The sequence below is a fragment of the Mustelus asterias genome, chromosome 3 (genome assembly GCF_964213995.1).
Source record: "Mustelus asterias chromosome 3, sMusAst1.hap1.1, whole genome shotgun sequence".
Lineage (NCBI taxonomy): Eukaryota > Metazoa > Chordata > Chondrichthyes > Carcharhiniformes > Triakidae > Mustelus > Mustelus asterias.
The window spans coordinates 88,815,353-88,839,078 of record NC_135803.1 but is presented as its reverse complement, the minus strand read 5'-3'; the positions used below and the strand labels follow the sequence as shown (position 1 = coordinate 88,839,078).

At 48.9% G+C, this 23,726-nt stretch overlaps 1 protein-coding gene across 6 annotated transcripts in view; it reads right to left on the bottom strand.

Annotated features, from left to right (window-relative positions):
• Positions 1 to 23,726, bottom strand: part of tmcc1a (transmembrane and coiled-coil domain family 1a) — a 145,669-nt gene that overhangs the window by 2,613 nt on the left and 119,330 nt on the right. For 5 of the 6 annotated variants that reach the window (XM_078209300.1, XM_078209302.1, XM_078209301.1 and 2 more), the window contains 2 exons: positions 17,007 to 17,932; positions 599 to 734 (listed from right to left, as the gene is read on the bottom strand). In XM_078209300.1, coding sequence (XP_078065426.1) covers positions 599 to 734; positions 17,007 to 17,932 — 1,062 coding nt within the window. Of the gene's footprint in view, positions 1 to 598; positions 735 to 17,006; positions 17,933 to 19,769; positions 19,931 to 23,726 lie in introns of those variants that run through there. The other variant, XM_078209304.1, reaches the window with a different exon arrangement.

The following is a 23,726-nucleotide window of genomic DNA, read 5'->3' as shown; positions in this document are numbered from 1 at the left end:
CGGGCGGATGGAAGTCGGGCGGGTGGGGGTCGGGCGAGAGGCGGGCGGGTGGGAGTCGGGCGAGAGGCGGGCGGATGTGAGTCGGGCGAGAGGGAGTCGGGCGAGAGGCGGGCGGGTGGGAGTCGGGCTGGTGGGGGTCGGGCGAGAGGCGGGCGGGTGGGAGTCGGGCGAGAGGCGGGCGGGTGGGGGTCGGGCGAGAGGCGGGCAGGTGGGGGTCGGGCGAGAGGCGGGCGGGTGGGGGTCGGGCGAGAGGCGGGCGGGTGTGGGTCGGGCGAGAGGCAGGTGAGGACAGGGGAGAGATCGGCATGGGGGGTCGGGGGAGAGGTGACCGGGGACAGGGGAGAAGTGAACTGGGCATGGGGGAGGCGGATGGGAGGAGAGCAGGGAGTGAGATTGGGGGAATGGATTCTGTGCTTTTACCCAGAATGCGGGATGGGATGAGCTGGTGAAAGGTCGATGCAGAACGATTTGAGAAATGCTTGACAGTGCCAGTGGAGTGGGGAAAGACAGCTGGATGTGAGATGGGGAATTTGATTTTGGGTTGGCTGAGGATTGAGTAATTTTTGACTCTGACACTGAGCTGAGTCTCCTCGCTGACCTGGATGTCCTGGGCTCGTTCTGATGACTGGTAAGCAATTTTTTCCTCCATGCTCACGAGCTCCTGCTTGAGGTTGAGGATTTCGTTTTGATGAAGCTCCGTCAGATCATTGAGCTGATCCTCCAGCCGCTCACACCTGGCACAGAGAAAAAAACATCTGAGATAACAAATTATAATCACATCACTGCAAAGCACCAAACAGCAACCTGAACTCTTCTGGAACGGGACAGAAAGTGGGGGTAGAAATCGGAGTGTGTGTGAAGGGTGCGGAAACACTGCTCCGCCCTCTAGACACACCGCTCAGTCTGCGTCAAGCGCATCCCTTCTCTCCCAGTCGGGGGTGGGAGGAGGGGGAGGAGGGGGGGTAACCGTCTCTCACTCCCCACCTTCCAGTCTGGGGGCACAGTCTGCCTCCCCCCTCGCTCTGGCGGCACGGTCTGCCTCCCCCCCTCGCTCTGGGGTACAGTCTCCCCCCCCCTCAGTCTGGGGGTACAGTCTCCCCCCTCAGTCTGGGGGTACAGTCTTCCCCCCCCTCAGTCTGGGGGTACAGTCTCCCCCCCCTCAGTCAGGGGGTACAGTCTCCCCCCCGCCCTCAGTCTGGGGGTACAGTCTCCCCCCCGCCCTCAGTCTGGGGGTACAGTCTCCCCCCCCTCAGTCTGGGGGTACAGTCTCCCCCCCCTCAGTCTGGGGGTACAGTCTTCCCCCCCTCAGTCTGGGGGTACAGTCTCCCCCCCCTCAGTCGGGGGGTACAGTCTCCCACCCCCTCAGTCTGGGGGTACAGTCTCCCCGCCCCCTCAGTCTGGGGGTACAGTCTTACCCCCGCCCCCTCAGTCTGGGGGTACTGTCTTCCCCCCCCCTCAGTCTGGTGGTACTGTCTTCCCCCCCCCTCAGTCTGGTGGTACAGTCTCTCCCCCCCCCCTCAGTCTGGGGGTACAGTCTTCCCCCCCCTCAGTCTGGGGGTACAGTCTTCCCCCCCCCTCAGTCTGGGGGTACAGTCTTTCCCCCCCCCTCAGTCGGGGGGTACAGTCTCCTCCCCCCCTCTGTCTGGGGGTACAGTCTCCTCCCCCCTCAGTCTGGGGGTACAGTCTTCCCCCCCCTCAGTCTGGGGGTACACTCCTCCCCCCCTCAGTCGGGGGGTACAGTCTCCTCCCCCCTCAGTCGGGGGGTACAGTCTCCTCCCCCCTCAGTCTGGGGGTACAGTCTCCTCCCCCCCTCAGTCTGGGGGTACAGTCTTCCCCCCCTCAGTCTGGGGGTACAGTCTTCCCCCCCTCAGTCCTGGGGTACAGTCTTCCCCCCCCCTCAGTCGGGGGGTACAGTCTCCTCCCCCGTCAGTCTGGGGGTACACTCTCCTCCCCCCTCAGTCTGGGGGTACAGTCTCCTCCCCCCTCAGTCTGGGGGTACAGTCTCCTCCCCCCTCAGTCTGGGGGTACACTCCTACCCCCCTCAGTCTGGGGGTACACTCCTACCCCCCTCAGTCTGGGGGTACAGTCTCCCCCCCCCTCAGTCTGGGGGTACAGTCTTCCCCCCCTCAGTCTGGGGGTACAGTCCCCCCCCCACCTCAGTCGGGGGGTACACTCTCCCCCCCCCCTCAGTCTGGGGGTACTGTCTCCCCGCCCCCCCTCAGTCTGGGGGTACAGTCTCACCCCCCCTCAGTCTGGGGGTACAGTCTCCCTGCCCCCTCAGTCAGGGGGTACAGTCTCCCCCCCCTCAGTCAGGGGGTACAGTCTCTCCCCCCCCCCCCCCCCCTCAGTCTGGGGGTACAGTCTCTCTCTCTCTCTCTCAGTCCGACGGTACAGTACCTTGTGAATAGAGCACCAAACTTTAGTAACCGCGCCTGTCACGCTGGAGACCGGGGTTCAATTCCCCAAATGAAAGTTTAATTTAACGGGTGGCACAGTTGTTCGCACTGCTGACTCACAGCGCCAGGTTTCAATTCCAGCTTCGGGTAACCACCTGTGTGGAGTTTACACATTCTCCTTGTGTTTGCGTGGGTTTCCTCCGGGTGCTCCAGTTTCCTCCCACAGTCAAAAAAGTTGTGCAGGTTAGGTGGATTGGCCATGCTAAATGCGCAGGGTTAAGGGGATGAGGCGAGGGATATATAGAGGATAGATAGGGAGAAACTTTTCCCTTTTAGTAGAGGGGTCAATAGCTAGGGGGCATAAAGGGGCAGGAGATTTGACAAACATTTTCCCCCAGAGGGTAGTTGGAATCTGGAACTCACTGCCTGAAAGGGTGGTAGAGCAGGAATCCTCACAACATTTGAGAAGCATTTAGATGAGCACTTGAAACGCCATAGCATACAAAGCTATGGACCAAGTAGGGCGGCACGGTAGCACAGTGGTTAGCACTGCTGCTTCACAGCTCACAGCTCCAGGGTCCCGGGTTCGATTCCCGGCTCGGATCACTGTCTGTGTGGAGTTTGCACATTCTCCTCGTGTCTGCGTGGGTTTCCTCCGGGTGCTCCGGTTTCCTCCCACAGTCCAAAGATGTGCGGGTTAGGTTGATTGGCCAGGTTAGAAATTGCCCCTTAGAGTCCTGGGATGTGTAGGTTAGAGGGATTAGCGGGTAAATATGTGGGGGTAGGGCCTGGGTGGGATTGTGGTCGGTGCAGACTCGATGGGCCGAATGGCCTCCTTCTGCACTGTAGGGTTTCTATGATCTATGATTAGAAAATAGGATTAGAATAAAAAGGTGTTTGATGTCCAACACAAACATTATGGGCCAAAGGGCTCTTTTTGAACTCCATGACTACAATGAGCAGATAATCTGTTTTAGTGATGTTGGTTAAAGGATAACTATTGACCAGGACACAGGGGTGGACCACCCTGCACTTCTATTCATCATGCTCTGGAATCTTGGTGAGGCTGCAGTTTCACATCTGATTTGAAAGATTCTGGATCTTGGGTTTAAATCTCAAGAGTGGGACTTGTACCCATAGAATACAATCATATTGAGCTAGGGTGCTGTCATTTGGAGCACCAAATCTATACCAGCTCTCTGCAAGAGCCAAAGAACTAGTTCCATCTGTCCACGGTTTCAGGTTCTTATCCCAGTTTCTTTAGCAAATACCATTGAATCTACCAATGGAAACAGTTTCTTCTGATCTACTCTACCCAGACTCCTCATGATCCTGAATACCTCAATAAAATCTTCTCTCTTCTTCAAGGAGGACAGTCCCAGCTTTTCTAATCTATCCACGTGACTGAAGTTTCTCAATCTTTTCTGCACTCGCTCTAATACCTCCACATCCTACCGAAAGTGTGGCGCCCAGAACCAAACACAATACACCAGTTCAGGCAGAACCAGCTGAAAGTAACCTCCTTGCTTTTGTACACTATGGCCCTATTTATAAAGTCCAGGATCATATTTAACCGCTAATTTGTGGCAGAAAAGGGGGAAGTGTGATCACGAAGCCAAAGTTGACAATTTAATCAGTCACGAGAATGCGGACAAGAACTGGTCTTGATGTCTCAGCTGCCAATCAGATCTCTTTGTATTCTTTCACAGGATGTGCACATTGCTAAGCCCAGCATTTATTGCCCAGCCCTAACTGCGCCTTGAACCACCTTCCTGAACCGCAGCAGTCCATGTGTTGTAGGTACACCCACAGTGCAGTTCGGGAGGGGATTCACAGAATCTTTACAGTGCAGGAGGTCATTTGTCCCATTAAGTTTGCATTAACTCTCTGAAAGAGCATTTATGGGGATGTGGAGGTACAGTGGTATTGTTGATGCCCTTAGTAATCCAAAGATCTAGGGTATGCTCTGGGGGCCCTGGTTCGAATCCCACCATGGCAGATGGCAAAATTTTGAATTCAACAAAAATCTGGAATTAAAACTCTAATAGTGATCATGAAACCATTGTCTATTGTTGTAAAAACCCATCTGGTTCACTAATATCCTTTAGGGAAGGAAATCTGCCAGCCTTGCCTGGTCTGGTCTACAGGTGACTCCAGACCCACAGCAATGTGGTTGGCTCTGAAATGCCCCCCACTTAGTCTAGCGCAATTAGGAATGGGCAATAAATGCTAGCCAGCAACGCCCACATTCCATGAATGATGCTTTTAAAATTTACCTAGTCCACACCCCATAACCTTGCACAACTTTCTTTTCAGATAACAATCCCTTTGAATATCTCGATCAAACCTGTCACCCCTTGGGTTAAGAAATTTTTTCCTCATATAATGTTTCTTCCTTTTGCCAATTATTTTGAATCTGTGCCCTCTAATTCTTGATGCTCTCAGGTGGGAACAGTTTCCCACTATTTACCCTGTCCACACCCCTCAAGGTCTTGAATACCTTTATCGAGTCTCCTCTCAGCCTCCTTTTCTCCAAGGAATACAACCTCTCCAATCTATCCTCATAACCACAGCTCTTTATCCCTGGAATCATTCTTATGAATCTCCGTTGTACTCTCTCCAAAGACTTTGCATCCTTCCTTAAGGATAGTGCACAGTATTTGACGCAGTACTCCAGATGAAGCTTAACTATTGTCTTTTACAAGTTCTAACATGACCTCTTTACTCTTATATTCAATATTCCTATTAATAAAGTCCCAAGTTACCATTTGCTTTATTAACTGATTGTTCTCTCAACATGCCCTGCCATCTTCAATGACTGATGTAGATATACACGAAGGTCCTTCTTTTCCTGAAGCTCCTTTAGAGACCCTCCCTTCATTTTATACTGTGTCTCTATATTCTTCCTGCCAAAATGAATCACCTCACACTTCTCTGCCGTTTGTCTGCCCAATCCACTAACAAATCTATGTCCTTTTGAAGTTCAAGACTATCCTTATCTGTTTTAAATCTTTGTATAATCTATAAATTTTGGAATCACTGTCCAGGTCATTAATATACATCAGGAAGAGCAAGGCCCCAAAACTGACCCCTGGGGAACTCCACTACAAACCTTTTTCCAATCCGAAGAAGAACTATTTCTCACTGCTGTGTTTCCTGTCACTCAACCAATTTCTTATCCTAGTGCCTACTTTCACTTTCATTCCATGATCTTGAATTTTGCTTACAAGTCTGTTGTGTGTCACTGTATCAAATGCCTTTTGGAAATCCATATGCACCACATCAACAGTGTTGTTCTTCTCAGCTTTCTCTGTTACCTCCTCAAAGAACAGCAGCAAGTTAGTTAAACATGATTTTCCCTCACTGAATACATGATGGCTTTCCTTAATTATCCTGCACTTGTCTAAGTGACTATTGATTTTGTCCAGAGCTATAGTTTCTAGAGGTTTCCCAATTACCGAAGTCAAATTGATGATCTGTATTTGCCAGTTTTATCCTTGCAGAACAAGGGTGTAACACTCACAATTCTCCAGTTTTCTGGCGCCACCCCTATGTCTAAGGAAGACTGATGGCCTCTGCAATTTCCACTCACTTTACTCGGTACCCTTGGTTGCATCTCATCCGGTCCTGGAACCTTATCAATTTTACCGGGCGGCACGGTAGCACAGTGGTTAGCACTGCTGCTTCATAGCTCCAGGGAACTGGGTTCGATTCCCGGCTTGGGTCACTGTCTGTGTGGAGTTTGCACATTCTCCTCGTGTCTGCGTGGGTTTCCTCCGGGTGCTCTGGTTTCCTCTCACAGTCCAAAGATGTGCGGGTTAGGTTGATTGGCCATGCTAAAAAAAAATTGCCCTTAGTGTCCCAAGATGCGTAGGTTAGAGGGATTAGTGGGTAAATATGTAAGGATATGGGGGTAGGGCCTGGGTGGGATTGTGGTCGGTGCAGACTCGATGGGCCGAATGGCCTCTTTCTGTACTGTAGGGTTTCTATGATTTCTATGATTAAGTAAAGACTGTCTTTTGAACACCTCCTCCCTCTGAATTGTAAATTCTGCTCATGTCTCAGTTACCTTTTCTCTCGCATTGGTCTGGGTAGCATTGTCTTCCTTTGGAAAGACAGATGCAAAGTACTCATTTAATACCTCCACTTTTTCTCTTGCCTCCACATGCAAGTTTTTTTTTAAATCCCCAATTGGCCCTATTCTTTCTTTTATCACTTTTTTATTATTTATATGCTTACAGAAAACCTTGGGATACCCTTTTATGTCAGCAGCCAGTTCGCTTTTGTGTTTGTAGTTTTTTCTCTTTTCATGCTCTCTTGTTTTTTCTAATGTTTATTTTCATTTTCCTTCTGGCCTATATTCAGCCCGATTGTCCATTGTATTTTCAAACTGACATTACACACACTTCTTCCTTTTCATCAAGTTAGCTAGTCCTGCCTCGTTTAAGCCCTCACCATCAGCACTAGTATCACCCCTGTGAAGACATTAATCCCAATCTTGTTAACATATAACAGGTCCCAATACTTCAGTAATCTAAAGCCCTCCTTCCCAGAACTCCATCTCTCCAGCCAGGTGTCGAATTGTTCAATTTTCCTATTCTTATGCTCATTCGCATATGGCACTGGGAGTAATTCTGAGATTACTTTAAGGTCCTACTTTTTAATTCCATCCCTAACTCCCGAAAATTTACTTCAGGCCCTCATTCTTTTTCCGATGTCATTGGTCCAAATGTGGACCACGATCTCTGGCTGCTCACCCTCCCCCAGAAGTATGTCCTGCAACCTCTCTTCCTTTCCAGGATTTTGACCCAGTGACAATGAAAGAGCGGTAATATATTTCCAAATAGGATGGTATGTGGCTTTGAGAGGAACTTGCAAAGTGTATCTGTTGCCCAGTCCTTCTTGATGGCAGAGGTCACAGATTTGGAAGGTGCTGTCAGAGGAGTCTTGGTGAGTTGCTGAAGTGCATCTTGTTGATGGTACACATGACCATTGTGCATCAGTGGTGGAAGGAGGAGTGGATCATGTTTCAGGTGGTGGATGTAGTGCCAATGAAGTGGGCTACTTTGCCTTGGATGGTATTGAGCTTCTCGAGTGTTATTGCAGCTACACCCATCCAGGCAAGGGGCTAGTATTCCATCACACTCCTGACTTGTGCCCGTACATGGTGGACAGGCTTTGGGGAGTCAGGAGGCGAATTAGAACAAAGAACAAAGAAAATTACAGCATAGGAACAGGCCCTTCGGCCCTCCAAGCCTGCACCGACCATGCTGCCCGACTGAACAAAAACTCCCGACCCTTCCGGGGAACATATCCCTCTATTCCCATCCTATTCATATATTTGTCAAGACGCCCCTTAAAAGTCACTACCGTATCCGCTTCCACTACCTCCCCCGGCAACGAGTTCCAGGCATCCACTATTCTCTGTGTAAAAAATCTGCCTCGTACATCTCTTTTAAACCTTGCCCCTCGCACCTTAAACCTATGCCCCCTAGCAATGGACTCTTCTACCCTGGGAAAAAGCTTCTGATTATCCACTCTGTCCATGCCTCTCATAATCTTGTAGACTTCTATCAGGTCGCCCCTCAACCTCCGTCGTTCCAGTGAGAACAAACCAAGTTTCTCCAACCTCTCCTCATAGCTAATGCCCTCCATACCAGGCAACATCCTGGTAAATCTTTTCTGTACCCTCTCCAAAGCCTCCACATCCTTCTGGTAGTGTGGCGACCAGAATTGAACACTATATTCCAAGTGCGGCCTAACTAACGTTCTATAAAGCTGCAACATGACTTGCCAATTTTTAAACTCAATGCCCCGGCCGATGAAGGCAAGCATGCCGTATGCCTTCTTGACTACCTTCTCCACCTGTGTTGCCACTTTCAGTGACCTGTGTACCTGTACACCCAGATCCCTCTGCCTATCAATACTCTTAAGAGTTCTGCCATTTACTGCATATTTCCTATCTGTATTAGACCTTCCAAAATGCATTACCGCACATTTGTCCGGATTAAACTCCATCTGCCATCTCTCCGCCTAAGTCTCCAACCGATCTATATCCTGCTGTATCCTCTGATGGTCCTCATTGCTATCCGCAAATCCACCAACCTTTGTGTCGTCCGCAAACTTACGAAACAATCCAGTTACATTTTCCTCCAAATCATTTATATATATTACAAACAGCAAAGGTCCCAGCACTGATCCCTGAGGAACACCACTTGTCACAGCCCTCCATTCAGAAATGCACCCTTCCACTCCACCCTCTGTCTTCTTTGACCGAGCCAGTTTTGTATCCACCTTACCAGGTCACCCCTGATCCCATGCGACTTCACCTTCTGCACCAGTCTGCCATGAGGGACCTTGTCAAAGGCCTTACTGAAGTCCATGTAGACAACGTCCACTGCCCTACCCTCATCAATCACCTTCGTCACTTCCTCGAAAAACTCGATCAAGTTCGTGAGACACGACCTCCCCTTCACAAAACCGTGTTGCTTCTCATTAATACGTCCACTTATTTCCAAGTGGGAATAGATCCTGTCTCGAAGAATCCTCTCCAATAATTTCCCAACCACTGATGTAAGGCTCACCGGCCTGGAATTACCTGGATTATCCTTGCTACCCTTCTTAAACAAAAGAATGACATTGGCTATTCTCCAATCCTCTGGGACCTCCCCTGTAGCCAGTGAGGATACAAAGATTTCTCTCAAGGCCCCAGCAATTTCCTCCCTTGCCTCTCTCAGTATTCTGGGGTATATCCCATCAGGCCCTGGGGACTTGTCTACCTTAATGTTTCTCAAAAACCCCAATACCTCCTCCTTTTTGATCTCAACATGACTCAAACCATTTACACATCCTTTCCCAGACAAATCATCCACCAAGTCCTTCTCTTTGGTGAATACTGACACAAAGTACTCATTTAATACCTCGCCCATTTCCTCTGGCTCCACGCATAGATTCTCTCCCTTGTCCTTGAGTGGGCCAACCCTCTCCCTGGCTACCCTCTTGCTCTTTACATATGTATAAAAAGCCCTGGGATTTCCCTTAATCCTGCTGGCCAATGCTTTTTCATGACCCCTTTTAGCCCTTCTTACTCCTTGCTTAAGTTTCTTTCTACTTTCCTTGTATTCCACACTTGCTTCGTGTGTTCTCAGCCTCCTAGCTTTGACAAATGCTTCCTTTTTCTCTTTGACTAGGCTCAGAATATCTCTCGTTATCCAAGGTTCCCAAAACTTGCCGGACTTATCCTTCATCCTTACAGGAATGTGCCGGTCCTGAATCCCTATCAGCTTACACTTGAAAGCCTCCCACATGCCAGATGTTGATTTGCCCTCAAGCATCTGCCCCGAATCTACATTCTTCAGTTCCTGCCCAATATTGTTGTAATTAAGCCTTCCCTTACTCCTGCTAATGCTCCTGCTAATAGAACCATAGAAAATTACAGCTCAGAAACAGGCCTTTTGGCCCTTCTTGTCTGTGCCGAACCATTTTTTGCCGAGTCCCACTGACCTGCACTTGGACCATATCCCTCCACATCCCTCTCAATCATGAACCCGTCCAAGTTTTTCTTAAATGTTAAAAGTGACCCCGCATTTACCACTTTATCCGGCAGCTCATTCCACACTCCCACCACTCTCTGCATGAAGAAGTCCCCCCTAATATTCCCTTTAAACTTTTCTCCTTTCACCCTTAACCCATGCCCTCCGGTTTTTTTCTCCCCTAGCCTCAGCGGAAAAAGCCTGCTTGCATTCACTCTATCTATACCCATCAAAATCTTATACACCTCTATCAAATCTCCCCTCAATCTTCTACGCTCCAGGGAATAAAGTCCCAACCTATTCAATCTCTCTCTGTAACTCAGCTTCTCAAGTCCCGGCAACATCCTTGTGAACCTTCTCTGCACTCTTTCAACCTTATTTACATCCTTCCTGTAACTAGGTGACCAAAACTGTACACAATACTCTAAATTCGGCCTCACCAATGCCTCATATAACCTTGTAAGAAGTTTAACAACACCAGGTTAAAGTCCAACAGGTTTATTTGGTAGCAAAAGCCACACAAGCTTTCGAGGCTCTGAGCCCCTTCTTCAGGTGAGTGGGAATTCTGTTCACAAACAGAACTTATAAGACACAGACCCAATTTACATGAATAATGGTTGGAATGCGAATACTTACAACTAATCCAGTCTTTAAGAAACAAAACAATGGGAGTGGAGAGAGCATCAAGACAGGCTAAAAAGATGTGTATTGTCTCCAGACAAGACAGCCAGTGAAACTCTGCAGGTCCACGCAACTGTGGGAGTTACAAATAGTGTGACATAAATTCTGATTCTAGGATCGCATGATAAAGACTCAGGAGGAAAAAAGCAGAAATATTTATGTGAAATAGTGTGACATAAACCCAATATCCCGGTTGAGGCCGTCCTTGTGTGTGCGGAACCTGGCTATCAGTTTCTGCTCAGCCAGGTTCCGCACACACAAGGACGGCCTCAACCGGGATATTGGGTTTATGTCACACTATTTCACATAAATATTTCTGCTTTTTTCCTCCTGAGTCTTTATCATGCGATCCTAGAATCAGAATTTATGTCACACTATTTGTAACTCCCACAGTTGCGTGGACCTGCAGAGTTTCACTGGCTGTCTTGTCTGGAGACAATACACATCTTTTTAGCCTGTCTTGATGCTCTCTCCACTCCCATTGTTTTGTTTCTTAAAGACTGGATTAGTTGTAAGTATTCGCATTCCAACCATTATTCATGTAAATTGAGTCTGTGTCTTATAAGTTCTGTTTGTGAACAGAATTCCCACTCACCTGAAGAAGGGGCTCAGAGCCTCGAAAGCTTGTGTGGCTTTTGCTACCAAATAAACCTGTTGGACTTTAACCTGGTGTTGTTAAACTTCTTACTGTGTTTACCCCAGTCCAACGCCGGCATCTCCACATCATATAACCTTACCATAACACTCCAACTTTTATACTCGATACTCCGATTTATAAAGGCCAATGTACCAAAGGCACTCTTTACGACCTGTGACGTCACTTTTAGGGAATTCTGTACCTGTATTCCCAGATCCCTCTGTTCAACTGCACTCTTCAGAGTCCTACCATTTACCCTGTACGTTCTACTTTGGTTTGTCCTTCCAAAGTGCAATATCTCACACTTGTCTGCGTTAAATTCCATTTGCCATTTTTCAGCCCATTTTTCTAGTTGGTCCAAATCCCTCTGCAAGCTTTGAAAACCTTCCTCACTGTCCACTACACCTCCAATCTTTGTATCATCAGCAAATTTGCTGATCCAATTCACCACATTATCATCCAGATCATTGATATAGATGACAAACAACAATGGACCCAACACCGATCCCTGCGGCACACCACTAGTCACAGGCCTCCACTCAGAGAAGCAATCCTCCACAACCACTCTCTGGCTTCTTCCATTGATGTGGAGATGCCGGCGTTGGACTGGGGTAAACACAGTAAGAAGTTTAACAACACCAGGTTAAAGTCCAACAGGTTTATTTGGTAGCAAAAGCCACACAAGCTTTCGGAGCTCTAAGCCCCTTCTTCAGGTGAGTGGGAATTCTGTTCACAAACAGAGCTTATAAAGACACAGACTCAATTTACATGAATAATGGTTGGAATGCGAATACTTACAACTAATCAAGTCTTTAAGAAACAAAACAATGTGAATGGAGAGAGCATCAAGACAGGCTAAAAAGATGTGTATTGTCTCCAGACAAGACAGCCAGTGAAACTCTGCAGGTCCACGCAACTGTGGGAGTTACAAATAGTGTGACATGAACCCAATATCCCGGTTGAGGCCGTCCTCGTGTGTGCGGAACTTGGCTATCAGTTTCTGCTCAGCGACTCTGCGCTGTCGTGTGTCGCGAAGGCCGCCTTGGAGAACGCTTACCCGAATATCAGAGGCCGAATGCCCGTGACCGTAGGACAAGTCCTCCGAATACACAGGATCTGCTCGGATGAGGAGGATCGCAACGGACACCTCCAGACGCTGAAAGATGCCCTCATAAGAACAGGATATGGCGCTCGACTCACTGATCAACAGTTCCAACGCACCACAGCGAAAAACCGCACCGACCTCCTCAGAAGACAAACACGGGACACAGTGGACAGAGTACCCTTCGTTGTCCAGTACTTCCCCGGAGCGGAGAAGCTACGTCATCTCCTCCGGAGCCTTCAACATGTCATTGATGAAGACGAACATCTCGCCAAGGCCATCCCCACACCCCCACTTCTTGCCTTCAAACAACCGCACAACCTCAAACAGACCATTGTCCGCAGCAAACTACCCAGCCTTCAGGAGAACAGTGACCATGACACCACACAACACTGCCACAGCAACCTCTGCAAGACGTGCCGGATCATCGACACAGATGCCATCATCTCACGTGAGAACACCATCCACCAGGTACACGGTACATACTCTTGCAACTCGGCCAGCGTTGTCTACCTGATACGCTGCAAGAAAGGATGTCCCGAGGCATGGTACATTGGGGAAACTATGCAGACGCTGCGACAACGGATGAATGAACACCGCTCGACAATCACCAGGCAAGACTATTCTCTTCCTGTTGGGGAGCACTTCAGCGGTCACGGGCATTCGGCCTCTGATATTCGGGTAAGCGTTCTCCAAGGCGGCCTTCGCGACACACGACAGCGCAGAGTCGCTGAGCAGAAACTGATAGCCAAGTTCCGCACACACGAGGACGGCCTCAACCGGGATATTGGGTTCATGTCACACTATTTGTAACTCCCACAGTTGCGTGGACCTGCAGAGTTTCACTGGCTGTCTTGTCTGGAGACAATACACATCTTTTTAGCCTGTCTTGATGCTCTCTCCATTCACATTGTTTTGTTTCTTAAAGACTTGATTAGTTGTAAGTATTCGCATTCCAACCATTATTCATGTAAATTGAGTCTGTGTCTTTATAAGCTCTGTTTGTGAACAGAATTCCCACTCACCTGAAGAAGGGGCTTAGAGCTCCGAAAGCTTGTGTAGCTTTTGCTACCAAATAAACCTGTTGGACTTTAACCTGGTGTTGTTAAACTTCTTACTGTGTTCTTCCATTGAGCCAGTGTCTAATCCAATTTACTACCTCCCCATGTATATCTAGCGACTGAACCTTCCTAACTAACCTCCCATGAGGGACCTTGTCAAAGGCCTTGCTGAAATCCAGGTAGACAACATCCACCGCCTTCCCTTCATCCACTTTCCTGGTAACCTCCTCGAAAAACTCTAATAGATTGGTCAAACATGACCTACCACGCACAAAGCCATGTTGACTCTCCCTAATAAGTCCCTGTCTATCCAAATATTTGTAGATCCTATCCCTTATCACACCTTCCAATAACTTGCCCACCACCCACGTCAAACTTACTGGCCGATAATTTCCCGGATTTCTTTTGGAACCTTTTTTAAACAACGGAACAACATGAGCCACCCTCCAATCATCCGGCACCTCCCCCGTGAATACTGATATTTTAAATATGTCTGCCAGGGCCCCTGCAAGTTCAACACTAGATTCCCTCAAGGTCCGTGGGAATACCCTGTCCGGTCCTGGGGATTTATCCACTCTGATTTGCCTCAAGACAGCAAGCACCTCCTCCCCTTTAATCTGTAAAGGTTCCATGACCTCCCCAGCTGTTTGCCCTATTTCCATAGACTCCATGCCCGTTTCCTCAGTAAATACGGATGCAAAAAAAACATTTAGTATCTCCCCCATCTCTTTTGGTTCCATACACAGTGTACCACTCTGGTCTTCAAGAGGACCAATTTTATCCCTCACTATCCTTTTGCTCCTAACATACCTATAGAAGCTCTTTGGATTTTCCTTCACTCTGTCTGCCAAAGCAACCTCATGTCTTCTTTTAGCCCTCCTGATTTCCCTCTTAAGGAGCTTCTTGCACTTTTTATACTCCTCGAGCATCTGATCTGTTCCTTGCTGCCTGTACATCTAATACAACTCTCCCTTCCTCTTAATCAGTGTTACAATCTCTCTCGAGAACCAAGGTTCCTTATTCCTATTTACTTTGTCTTTAATCCTGACAGGAACATACAAACTCTGCACTCTCAAAATTTCTCCTTTGAAGGCCTCCCACTTTCCATTTACATCCTTACCAGAGAACAGCCTGTGCCAATCCACACTTCCCAGATCCCTTCTCATTTCATCAAATTTGGCCTTTTTCCAGTTCAGAACTTCAACCCGAGGACCAGATCTATCCTTATCCATGATCAGGTTGAAACAAATGGCATTATGATCACTGGATCCAAAGTGTTCCCTCACACTCACATCCATCACCTGCCCGAACTCATTTCCCAATAGGAGATCCAATAGGAGATCCTCTCTAGTTGGCACCTCTATATACTGATGTAGAAAACTCTCCTGAACACACTTTACAAACTCTACCCCGTCTAAACCTTTAACAGTATGCGAGTCCCAATCTATATGTGGAAAATTAAAATCCCCTACTATCACAACTTTGTGTTTCTTGCAGTTGTCAGCTATCTCTCTGCTGATTTGCTCCTCCAATTCTCGCTGACTATTGGGTGGTCTATAATACAACCCCATTAATGTGGTCATACCTTTCCTGTTTCTCAGCTCCACCCATAGGGCCTCTGTAGACAAGCTCCCTAATCTATCCTGCCTGAGTACCGCTGTAACATTTTCCCTGACCAACAATGCCACCCCCCCACCTTTTATCCCTCTGCCTCTATCCCGCCTGAAACATTGGAACCCTGGAACATTGAGCTGCCAGTCCTGCCCCTCTTGTAGCCAAGTTTCACGAATGGCTATAATGTCATATTTGATATGCTGATAGTAATGCCACTGAATGCCAAGGGGGCAGCGCCTCTTGTTGAAGATGGTCATTGCCTGGCACTTGTGGCATGAATATTACTTGCAACTTGTCAGCCCAAGCCTGGATATTGTTCAGGTGTTGCTGCACTTAGGCACGGACATCTTTAGCATCTGAGGAGTTGCGAATGGTGTCTAACATTGTGCAAACATCAGCAAATATTCCCTCTCCTAACGTGTTGGCTGTATCAGCAGACATGTCTTGCATGCAGTGTCATTCAGAACGTTCTCCCACCATGAGGAGCAGAACAAGCACAATACAAACAACACTGATACAAGTGACAGAGTCTTTATAAATAATCAAAACCGACCACTCAACACACAAACTCACCAAAATACACAAAGATCCTCCAACGCACGCAGAGAATCACCCAAACACACACACACACATACACAGACCACCCTCCACAGGCACACACAAAAAGGCCCCTAACACCACAGACCAGCCCCCACAAGCACAGACACACAAATCCCACAGACACAACTCTACCTCCCACACACCACTCCGTAAACCCATTGCCACCTCCACACCCACCCCCAGCCCATCCCTCACTCAACCCTCACACACACATCTCCACCCACACAACCCCATACACCCCCACTCTCACACACCACCGCCCCCACACACCCCCCCCACACACCCCTCCCCATAGCCCCCCACACCCCCACACACACCCCCCACACACACAGACACACCTCCACACACACAGACACCACCCCCACACACACAGACACCACCCCCACACACACCCCCCCCCACACACCCCCCCCACACACACCCCCCCCCCCCCACACCCCCCCCACACACCCCCCCCACACACACACACCCCCCCCCACACACAGCCCCCCCCACACACACCCCCCTCTCCCAGACACACCCAGCCCCCCCCCCCCCCCAACACCCACCCACAGGCCCCCCCCCGCACACACACAGCCCCCCCCCCCCACACACACATACCACCCCCCCACCACACACACACACAGTCCCCCCCCACACACACACACAGCCCCCCCCCACACACACAGCCCCCCCCACACACACACACACAGCCCCCCCCACACACACACACACAGCCCCCCCCACACACACACACACAGCCCCCCCCACACACACACACACACACAGCCCCCCCCACACACACACACACAGCCCCCCCCCCCACACACACACACACAGCCCCCCCCCCCACACACACACACACAGCCCCCCACACACACACACACACAGCCCCCCCCCACACACACACAGCCCCCCCCCACACACACAGCCCCCCCTCACACACACAGCCCCCCCTCACACACACAGCCCCCCCTCACACACACACAGCCCCCCACACACACACACACACAGCCCCACACACACACACACACAGCCCCCCCACACACACACACTGCCCCCCCCCCCACACACACACACAGCCCCCCCCACACACACACACAGCCCCCCCACCCGACGCACACACCCAGCCCCCCCCACACACACCCCCCCACACACACACATAGGCCCCCCTCTCCCACACACACAGCCCCCTCTCCCAGACACACCCAGCCCCCCCCCCCCCCCCCCCCACACACACACACACACACACACATAGGCCCCCCTCTCCCACACACAGCACTTTGCGAATGAGTTAACACACTGAATACACAAGGAATGAATTTCAAATCAAACCAAATTCAATGGACAATGGGGCAGGGAGTAGGAGGTGGTGTCGGAGGCAGCTCCTTGCTTTGACTGTACCTGTATCGTTCTTCCTGGAGTGTTTGTAACAGGATGGTATAATCCCTCTGATAGTGAGATTTCAGAGTTTCCAATGATTCTTCCAATCGGGCTTGTGTCTCCTTCACTTGGTGCAGTTCCTGGAACATTCCCTCCAATCCCAAATTGGAGAGGTCTAGTGGGTTTGTTTTTGAGGTGGATAGTTCCATGGGTGTCCCCGACATGCTGTTGGCACCTGATCCCGACGTGCCACTTGAGCACTCCTCCTCACTACCGTACCTGGGGCTGAATTGCAGATTGCCACAGATGCCCAGTCCCTTGAAGCATTCCTCGGCCTGATGTCCGTCCAGCGAATCCTTGAGGCTGGGGATATTATCAGCGCTGCCAAATCTGTTGCGCAAAAGCGAGGCAAACTCCCGGGGCTTCGAGACTACAGCACCTGCAGCCGAGTGGGTGGCCTGGGAAAAGCTGGAGAGTCCACCCCGCACGCTGCCCACCACACCCTCGCTGAAACCGCTCACCTTGGCGCCCACACCTTTCAGACCCTGCTGCATATCCCGCAGCACATCCTTGGGTTGGCGAGGAATACCGTTGTACTCAACCTCACGCAATTTGCGGTGGTAGTGCTCTAGCTTGCGCTGTAACTGCAGGATTGTCTGAGCTGACTTCTGGTTCTTCTTCTCAAAGACCTGCTTGATACGGGCACCCTGCTGCCGGTCCGCATTGTTCGCCAACTTCAGGTACTCTGCCACATTGTCATCCCGGACTGTCTGCTCCACCTTAAGCTGTTCTGTCAGCTTCAGGACTTTCTGCTGCAGGTGGGCAATGGCCGCCTTTGTCCGCTGAGGGTCCAGGGTCGCATCCAGGCCATCCACACTGACCCCACCATCGGAGCTCGAGGCAATCACACTCGACGGGGCCAAGCTGTTCAATTCCAGCCGTTCGATCTACAACATAAAACCACAGGTCAACAGATTGTATATGTGTGGTTCCCCTAAAAAGTAGAACAAATGGTTTGAATTCTATGGCAGGGCGATTATGACAAATACCGTTCACATCCCAAAAATTTATTTAAGCGATAAAAACATACAGCCCTAAAATGTAATCCCTGGATCAAAGCACAAGCCATCCAGCCTCACTCTAGTCATTCACCCACAATACATTACATTTGGACTCAATGTTAACCATCAGTTCAGAACTGGTTTAACTGCAACAAGTGAGTCACTCACCTCCCGACTCCCCAAAGCCTGTCCACCATCTACAGGGCAGGCCAGGAGTGTGATGGAATACTCCCCACTTGCCTGGATGCTCCAACAGCACTCAAGAAGCTTGACACCATCCAGGACAAAGCAGCCCGCTTGATTGGCACCACATCACAAATATCCACTCCCTCCACCACTAAGACCTAGTGGCAGCTGTGTGTGCCATCTACAGATGCACTCGAGCAACTCACCAAGGTTCCTTAGACAGCACCTCCTAAATCCCTCCAAGTCACTCACCATCCTGACTTGGAAATATCTTGCCGTTCCTTCACTGTTGCTGGGTCAAAATTCTGGAACTTCCTCCCTAACAGCACTGTGGGTGTACCTACCTACACGACATGGACTGTAGCAGTTCAAGGCAGCAGATCACCACCACCTTCTCAAATGGCAATTAGGGATGGATAATGAACGCTGACCAGCCAGTGACACCCACATTCCGTGAAAGAATAAATATCAGAGGCAACAGGAACAGTGCGAAGTTAAATCCACACCCCCCCCTCAACCAGCTCCCTGCTTGGTATCCATCCCTGGTTCTTGTTATGCTGTAGATGGGAGTAAGTATGCACGCAGTGCATATCCTGGTTCCTCTGTGTACATGGGAGTGTTTCTGCTCCTGTTCAGGTTACATATATACTCAAAATCCAAAATGAATGGGAATTTCCATGAAAACCTCTTCCTATGTGTCTCTCTTAGACTGGTTTCAATGTGTCCAATTATAGCTGATGCCTGACACAGAGACAACAGTTAATGGACACTAGAAACCAAATGATTACCACACAGATCAGATAGCGATAACAGTCACAAGGCAAAGAATGGCTCAACCCTCAGGGCTGACTGAATAGAACAAGGAGCAGCTCAGTTTCAATGATGAAAAGGAAGTGTGTCAGCAAAACTAACTTAAACAACTCTGACACAAAGCTAAAGAATGTGAAAGGGCTGAATGGAATTTGAGAGAGTTTCAGGGGATATGGAGTGTTGTAGACCTGAACATCCGTCACTCTCTCTGGATTTGCCGAGTGCAGAAGTCAGGCTCCCGTCACCAGGCTGCTGGGGATTAGGGGTTGAAGACAGGAAAAAAATCCCCCGACTCAGAAAGACAGTGAAGATCAGCCTGTTCCTGAGCACAGCCATGATGTGGAGATGCCGGCGTTGGGGGGGGGGGGATTCCAATCATTATTCTGTAAATTGAGTTTGTGTCTCTGTATGCCCTGTTTGTGAGCAGATCTCCACTCTACCTGACGAAGGGGCAGCGCTCCGAAAGCTTGTGTGGCATTTGCTACCAAATAAACCTGTTGGACTTTAACCTGGTGTTGTTAAACTTCTTACTGAGCACAGCGCACAGGACTGTGATGTGAGTGGGGAGGGTATGGGAGAACAGATATTTAAACAAACTGGATCCCAATGGCAGCAAACTCAATTGGTTGGTGGATAAGGAAGGTGGGATATTGTGTCTTTACAAACAGATAGGGCATCTAAGTACAAACAGCTCACTGAGGAGTTAAACAAACAATATCAGACTCACCCATAAGTAATCAGGCTTCCTCCAGCAACCCTGCTTCAATCTCACCTGGCTACGTTTTTGCTGAACTTGTTTCTTCCAGTACATTGTTACCCGTGAATGGAGCTCTTATTCTGAGCAAAGCCCAAAACCAATCTGTTCATTCACTGCAGCTACACAAACTAGAACTCTTCCAAACTCAATCAGTGAGCCACAAACTCACCTGAAACTATGAAACTCCCACGGAAACCACCTAGCAGCGGCCCTGCAGCTGAATGATATCACCCAGATAGCAAGCCAAGTAAACACTGTCACATCCGGCCAAGAACACAGACAAAGCTGACAACTGGCTGGATGGCCCAGAGAGGGGAAGGAGCAGATAGAGACGGGGAGCCAGACTCTGGGATCACTGTGCCAGTGCTCCAGCAGGTGCTGGTATGTGCACACTGTACCCAGTAGTGTTGTTTTATCAACATTGGATCTTCACCATTCGCCTGTACAACACTGTGGTTAGTTTATCCTGTCCTTGCTCTGGGTGGGAGAAGTCCGCCCTCCCTCATACAGCAACTCACATCACTCATGCTGCTGGCCTACAGGTTTAGTCAGACTGGGATAGGGAATTTATTTTACCCTGAGCGACTGAACGAGAACAAGGATGTCAGCGAGATGCACTCGAGCTACGAGGTGTGTGCAGCCTGGGAAAAATCAATAAATAAGCCATCATGCAAGCATGGCAGAAACAATTGCTTAACTGCCTCCCCCCCCCCCCCACATTCCAGAAATTATTGCTCAGTTAGGCACAACTATGGCGAGACATGAATCATCGCGTTGTCAGTACCAAGAAAAAACAATGAATCTTTCACAAAGGATATGCTAATGAGAAAGGCCTATTAGAGTTATGCAAGTCAAATGAGACAACATTGACTCACAGAAGTAAAACTAAATTTGACAGCAAACAAAAGGAGGAGACATTTGAGTAAATGACTAAAGTTTGGTAATAGAGGTAGATTTTTAAGAGCAGCTTAGAAGACAAAGGTAGAGGTGCAGAAGTTTAGGGAGGGAATTTCAGAGCATAGGGCCCACGTACCTGAAAGCACGGCCAAGGGTGAAGTGACAAAAATCGAGCATGTTCAAGTGGTCAGAGTTCGAATTCAGAGGGTGTGGGGTTGGAAGAGCTTGTAGAGGTTTGGAGGGATTAGGGCACAGGGACTTTTGAAAATGAGGGTGGGCATTTTAAAATTTAAGTGTTGTGTAACTGGGAGCAAATGTGGGTCAACGAGCACAGGGATGATGGGTAAAAGGGGTTCAAAGAACAGTACAGCATAGGAACAGGCCCTTTGGTCCACCATGCCTGCTGTGACACATGATGCCTTTCTAAAGACCTTTTGCCTCCAAATAGTCCATATCCCTATATTCCCTGCCTAGTCATGTCAAGATACCTCTTAAACGTTGCTATTGTATCTGCTTCTACCACCTCCTCTGGCACTGCATTCCTGGCACTTACCAACCTCTGTGTAAAATCTTGTCTCTCACATCTCCTTTAAACTTTCCCCCTTTTTCCTTAAACCTATGTCTCCCAGTAATTGACATTTCTACCCTGGGAAAAAGACTCCGACTATCCATGCCTCTCATAATTTTGTAAACTTCCATCAGGTTGCCCTCAGCCTCCAACGTTCAAGTGAAAACAAATCAGTTTGGCCAATTTCTCCTCATAGCTAATACCCTCCAAACCAGGCAACATTCTGGTAAACCTTTTCCGTACCCTCTCCAAAGCTTCCACATCCTTCTGGTAGTTTGGCGACCAGAATATTCCAAATGTTGCCTAACTAAAGTTCTATATAGAGTCATAGAGGTTTACAGCATGGAAACAGGCCCTTCGGCCCAACTTGTCCATGCCGCCCTTTTTTTTTAAAAACCCCTAAGCTAATCCCAACTGCCTGCATTTGGCCCATATCCCTCTATACCCATCGTACCCATGTAACTATCTAAATGCTTTTTAAAAGATAAAATTGTACCCGCCTCTACTACGACCTCTGGCAGCTTGTTCCAGACACTCACCACCCTCTGTGTGAAAAAATTGCCCCTCTGGACACTTTTGTATCTCTCCCCTCTCACCTTAAACCTATGCCCTCTAGTTTTAGACTCCCCTACCTTTGGGAAAAGATATTGACTATCTACCTTATCTATGCCCCTCATTATTTTCTCGACCTCTATAAGGTCAGCCTCAGCCTCCTACGCTCCAGAGAGAAAATCCCAGTCTATTCAGCCTCTCCTTATAACTCAATCCATCAAGTCCCAGTAGCATCCTAGTATAACTGCAACATGATTTGCCAATTTTTATATTTTATGCCCTGACCAATGTAGGCAAGCATGCCATTTGCCTTCTGGTGTTGCCACTTTCAGGGAACTGCGGATATGCCTAGATCCCTCAGTATGTTAATGCTTCTAAGAGTTCTGCCATTTACTGTATGCTTCCCTTCGGCATTAGACCTTCCAAAGTGCAGGGCTGCAGTGGGGTGGGGGATCGGGCCGGACCTCGGGAATGTGTCAGGCCTGGTGGGGGAAGAGTGGGAGTGGGGTGGACTGGGCTGGAGGGAGAACCTTGGGCCATTGAAGGTGGGGGTGTCACCTGGCAGATTGAGAGTGCTTTGGCAGGCAGGAGGGTGCAGTCCTGTGGGAGATTGGTGCAAGTCTGTGCAACAGTTACCCAGAAGTGGATAATATCGGAACTATCTGAAGTTATTTTTATCAATGAAGAACAATTGTCCAGGGAAAATTTGCACTTCTGGACAATTGCTGTGCAAACCTCATCTTGGAACTTCTGAAGGAAATTCACCAGCACACCTCCCCAATATGCCACTCTGGAGCTTGGATGTTACGGCCCTATTTTTCATTCCTGTATTGATCGCATCGATAGGATCCTTAAAGTGCAGAAGGAGGCCATTTAGCCCATTGAGCCTGCACCGATAACAATCCCACCCAGGCCCTATCCTGGTAACTTAAATTTACCCTGCTAACCCCTGTGACACTCAGGGGTAATTGACCACGGTAAATCAACCTGCACATCTTTGGACTGTGGGAGGCAACCGCAGCACCCTGAGGAAACCCACGCAAACGCAGGAAGAATGTGCAAACTCCATACAGTCAGTTGACAAAGGCTGAAATTGAACCTGGGTCCCTGGCACTGTGAGGCAGCTGTGCTAACCACTGTGCCGCCCTTTTAATAAAGCTACCCCACATCCTTTTCCTTTCTATCAGTCTGAAATGTCACATAATCTTGGCCTTGGTCACCACGCAACCATGTTTGTGTGATGGTCATCATATCATATTAAATTAAACTTCACCTTTGTGCTTATTTAAAAAGTGGACCTTGCTGAACCAAAATTTTCACTGCTACATGTCACATGATTCACAAGTTGGCTACAGTTTCTGGAAAATCTCAACAACATTTACGTCAAAAGTTCAGCTTCACACTCCTTGTGAGGACAGTTTCAATCAACAAAAACAATGGACCATCAGCAGACAACTGATCTCCACAGCCTGGACTGAAACAAAGGGAGAGCCATCTAAACCCATTATACCTGCAGCGGTGCTGAAAGCCACCACTTGTATCCTAAGGTGAACAATGAATTTGACCATAAGCATAGAAACTGCTCATTTGCCTGCAATGATGGTCATTAATGGTCAACATCGCATCACCAAAACTTCTGGCCTTTGGAAAGTCTTATTATATTTTTAGACTCATAACTCAAGTCTGCTGTTTAAACTCCAACCTGCAAACATGGAAGCAGGACTCCAGGCTAACCAACAGCCTGCATCAAGTTTATGCCCTCGAAGCCTGCTGCTCTGGAAGATTCCTACCATCGCCTGCTGAGCAAACTTCAGTATACCAACCTCAGCTCACTGCATCCCCATCAACAAGCTGAACCCGCCTGAACAGTAGCTCCTACATGAAGTTACCCTCACTAGACTCTGACTTTC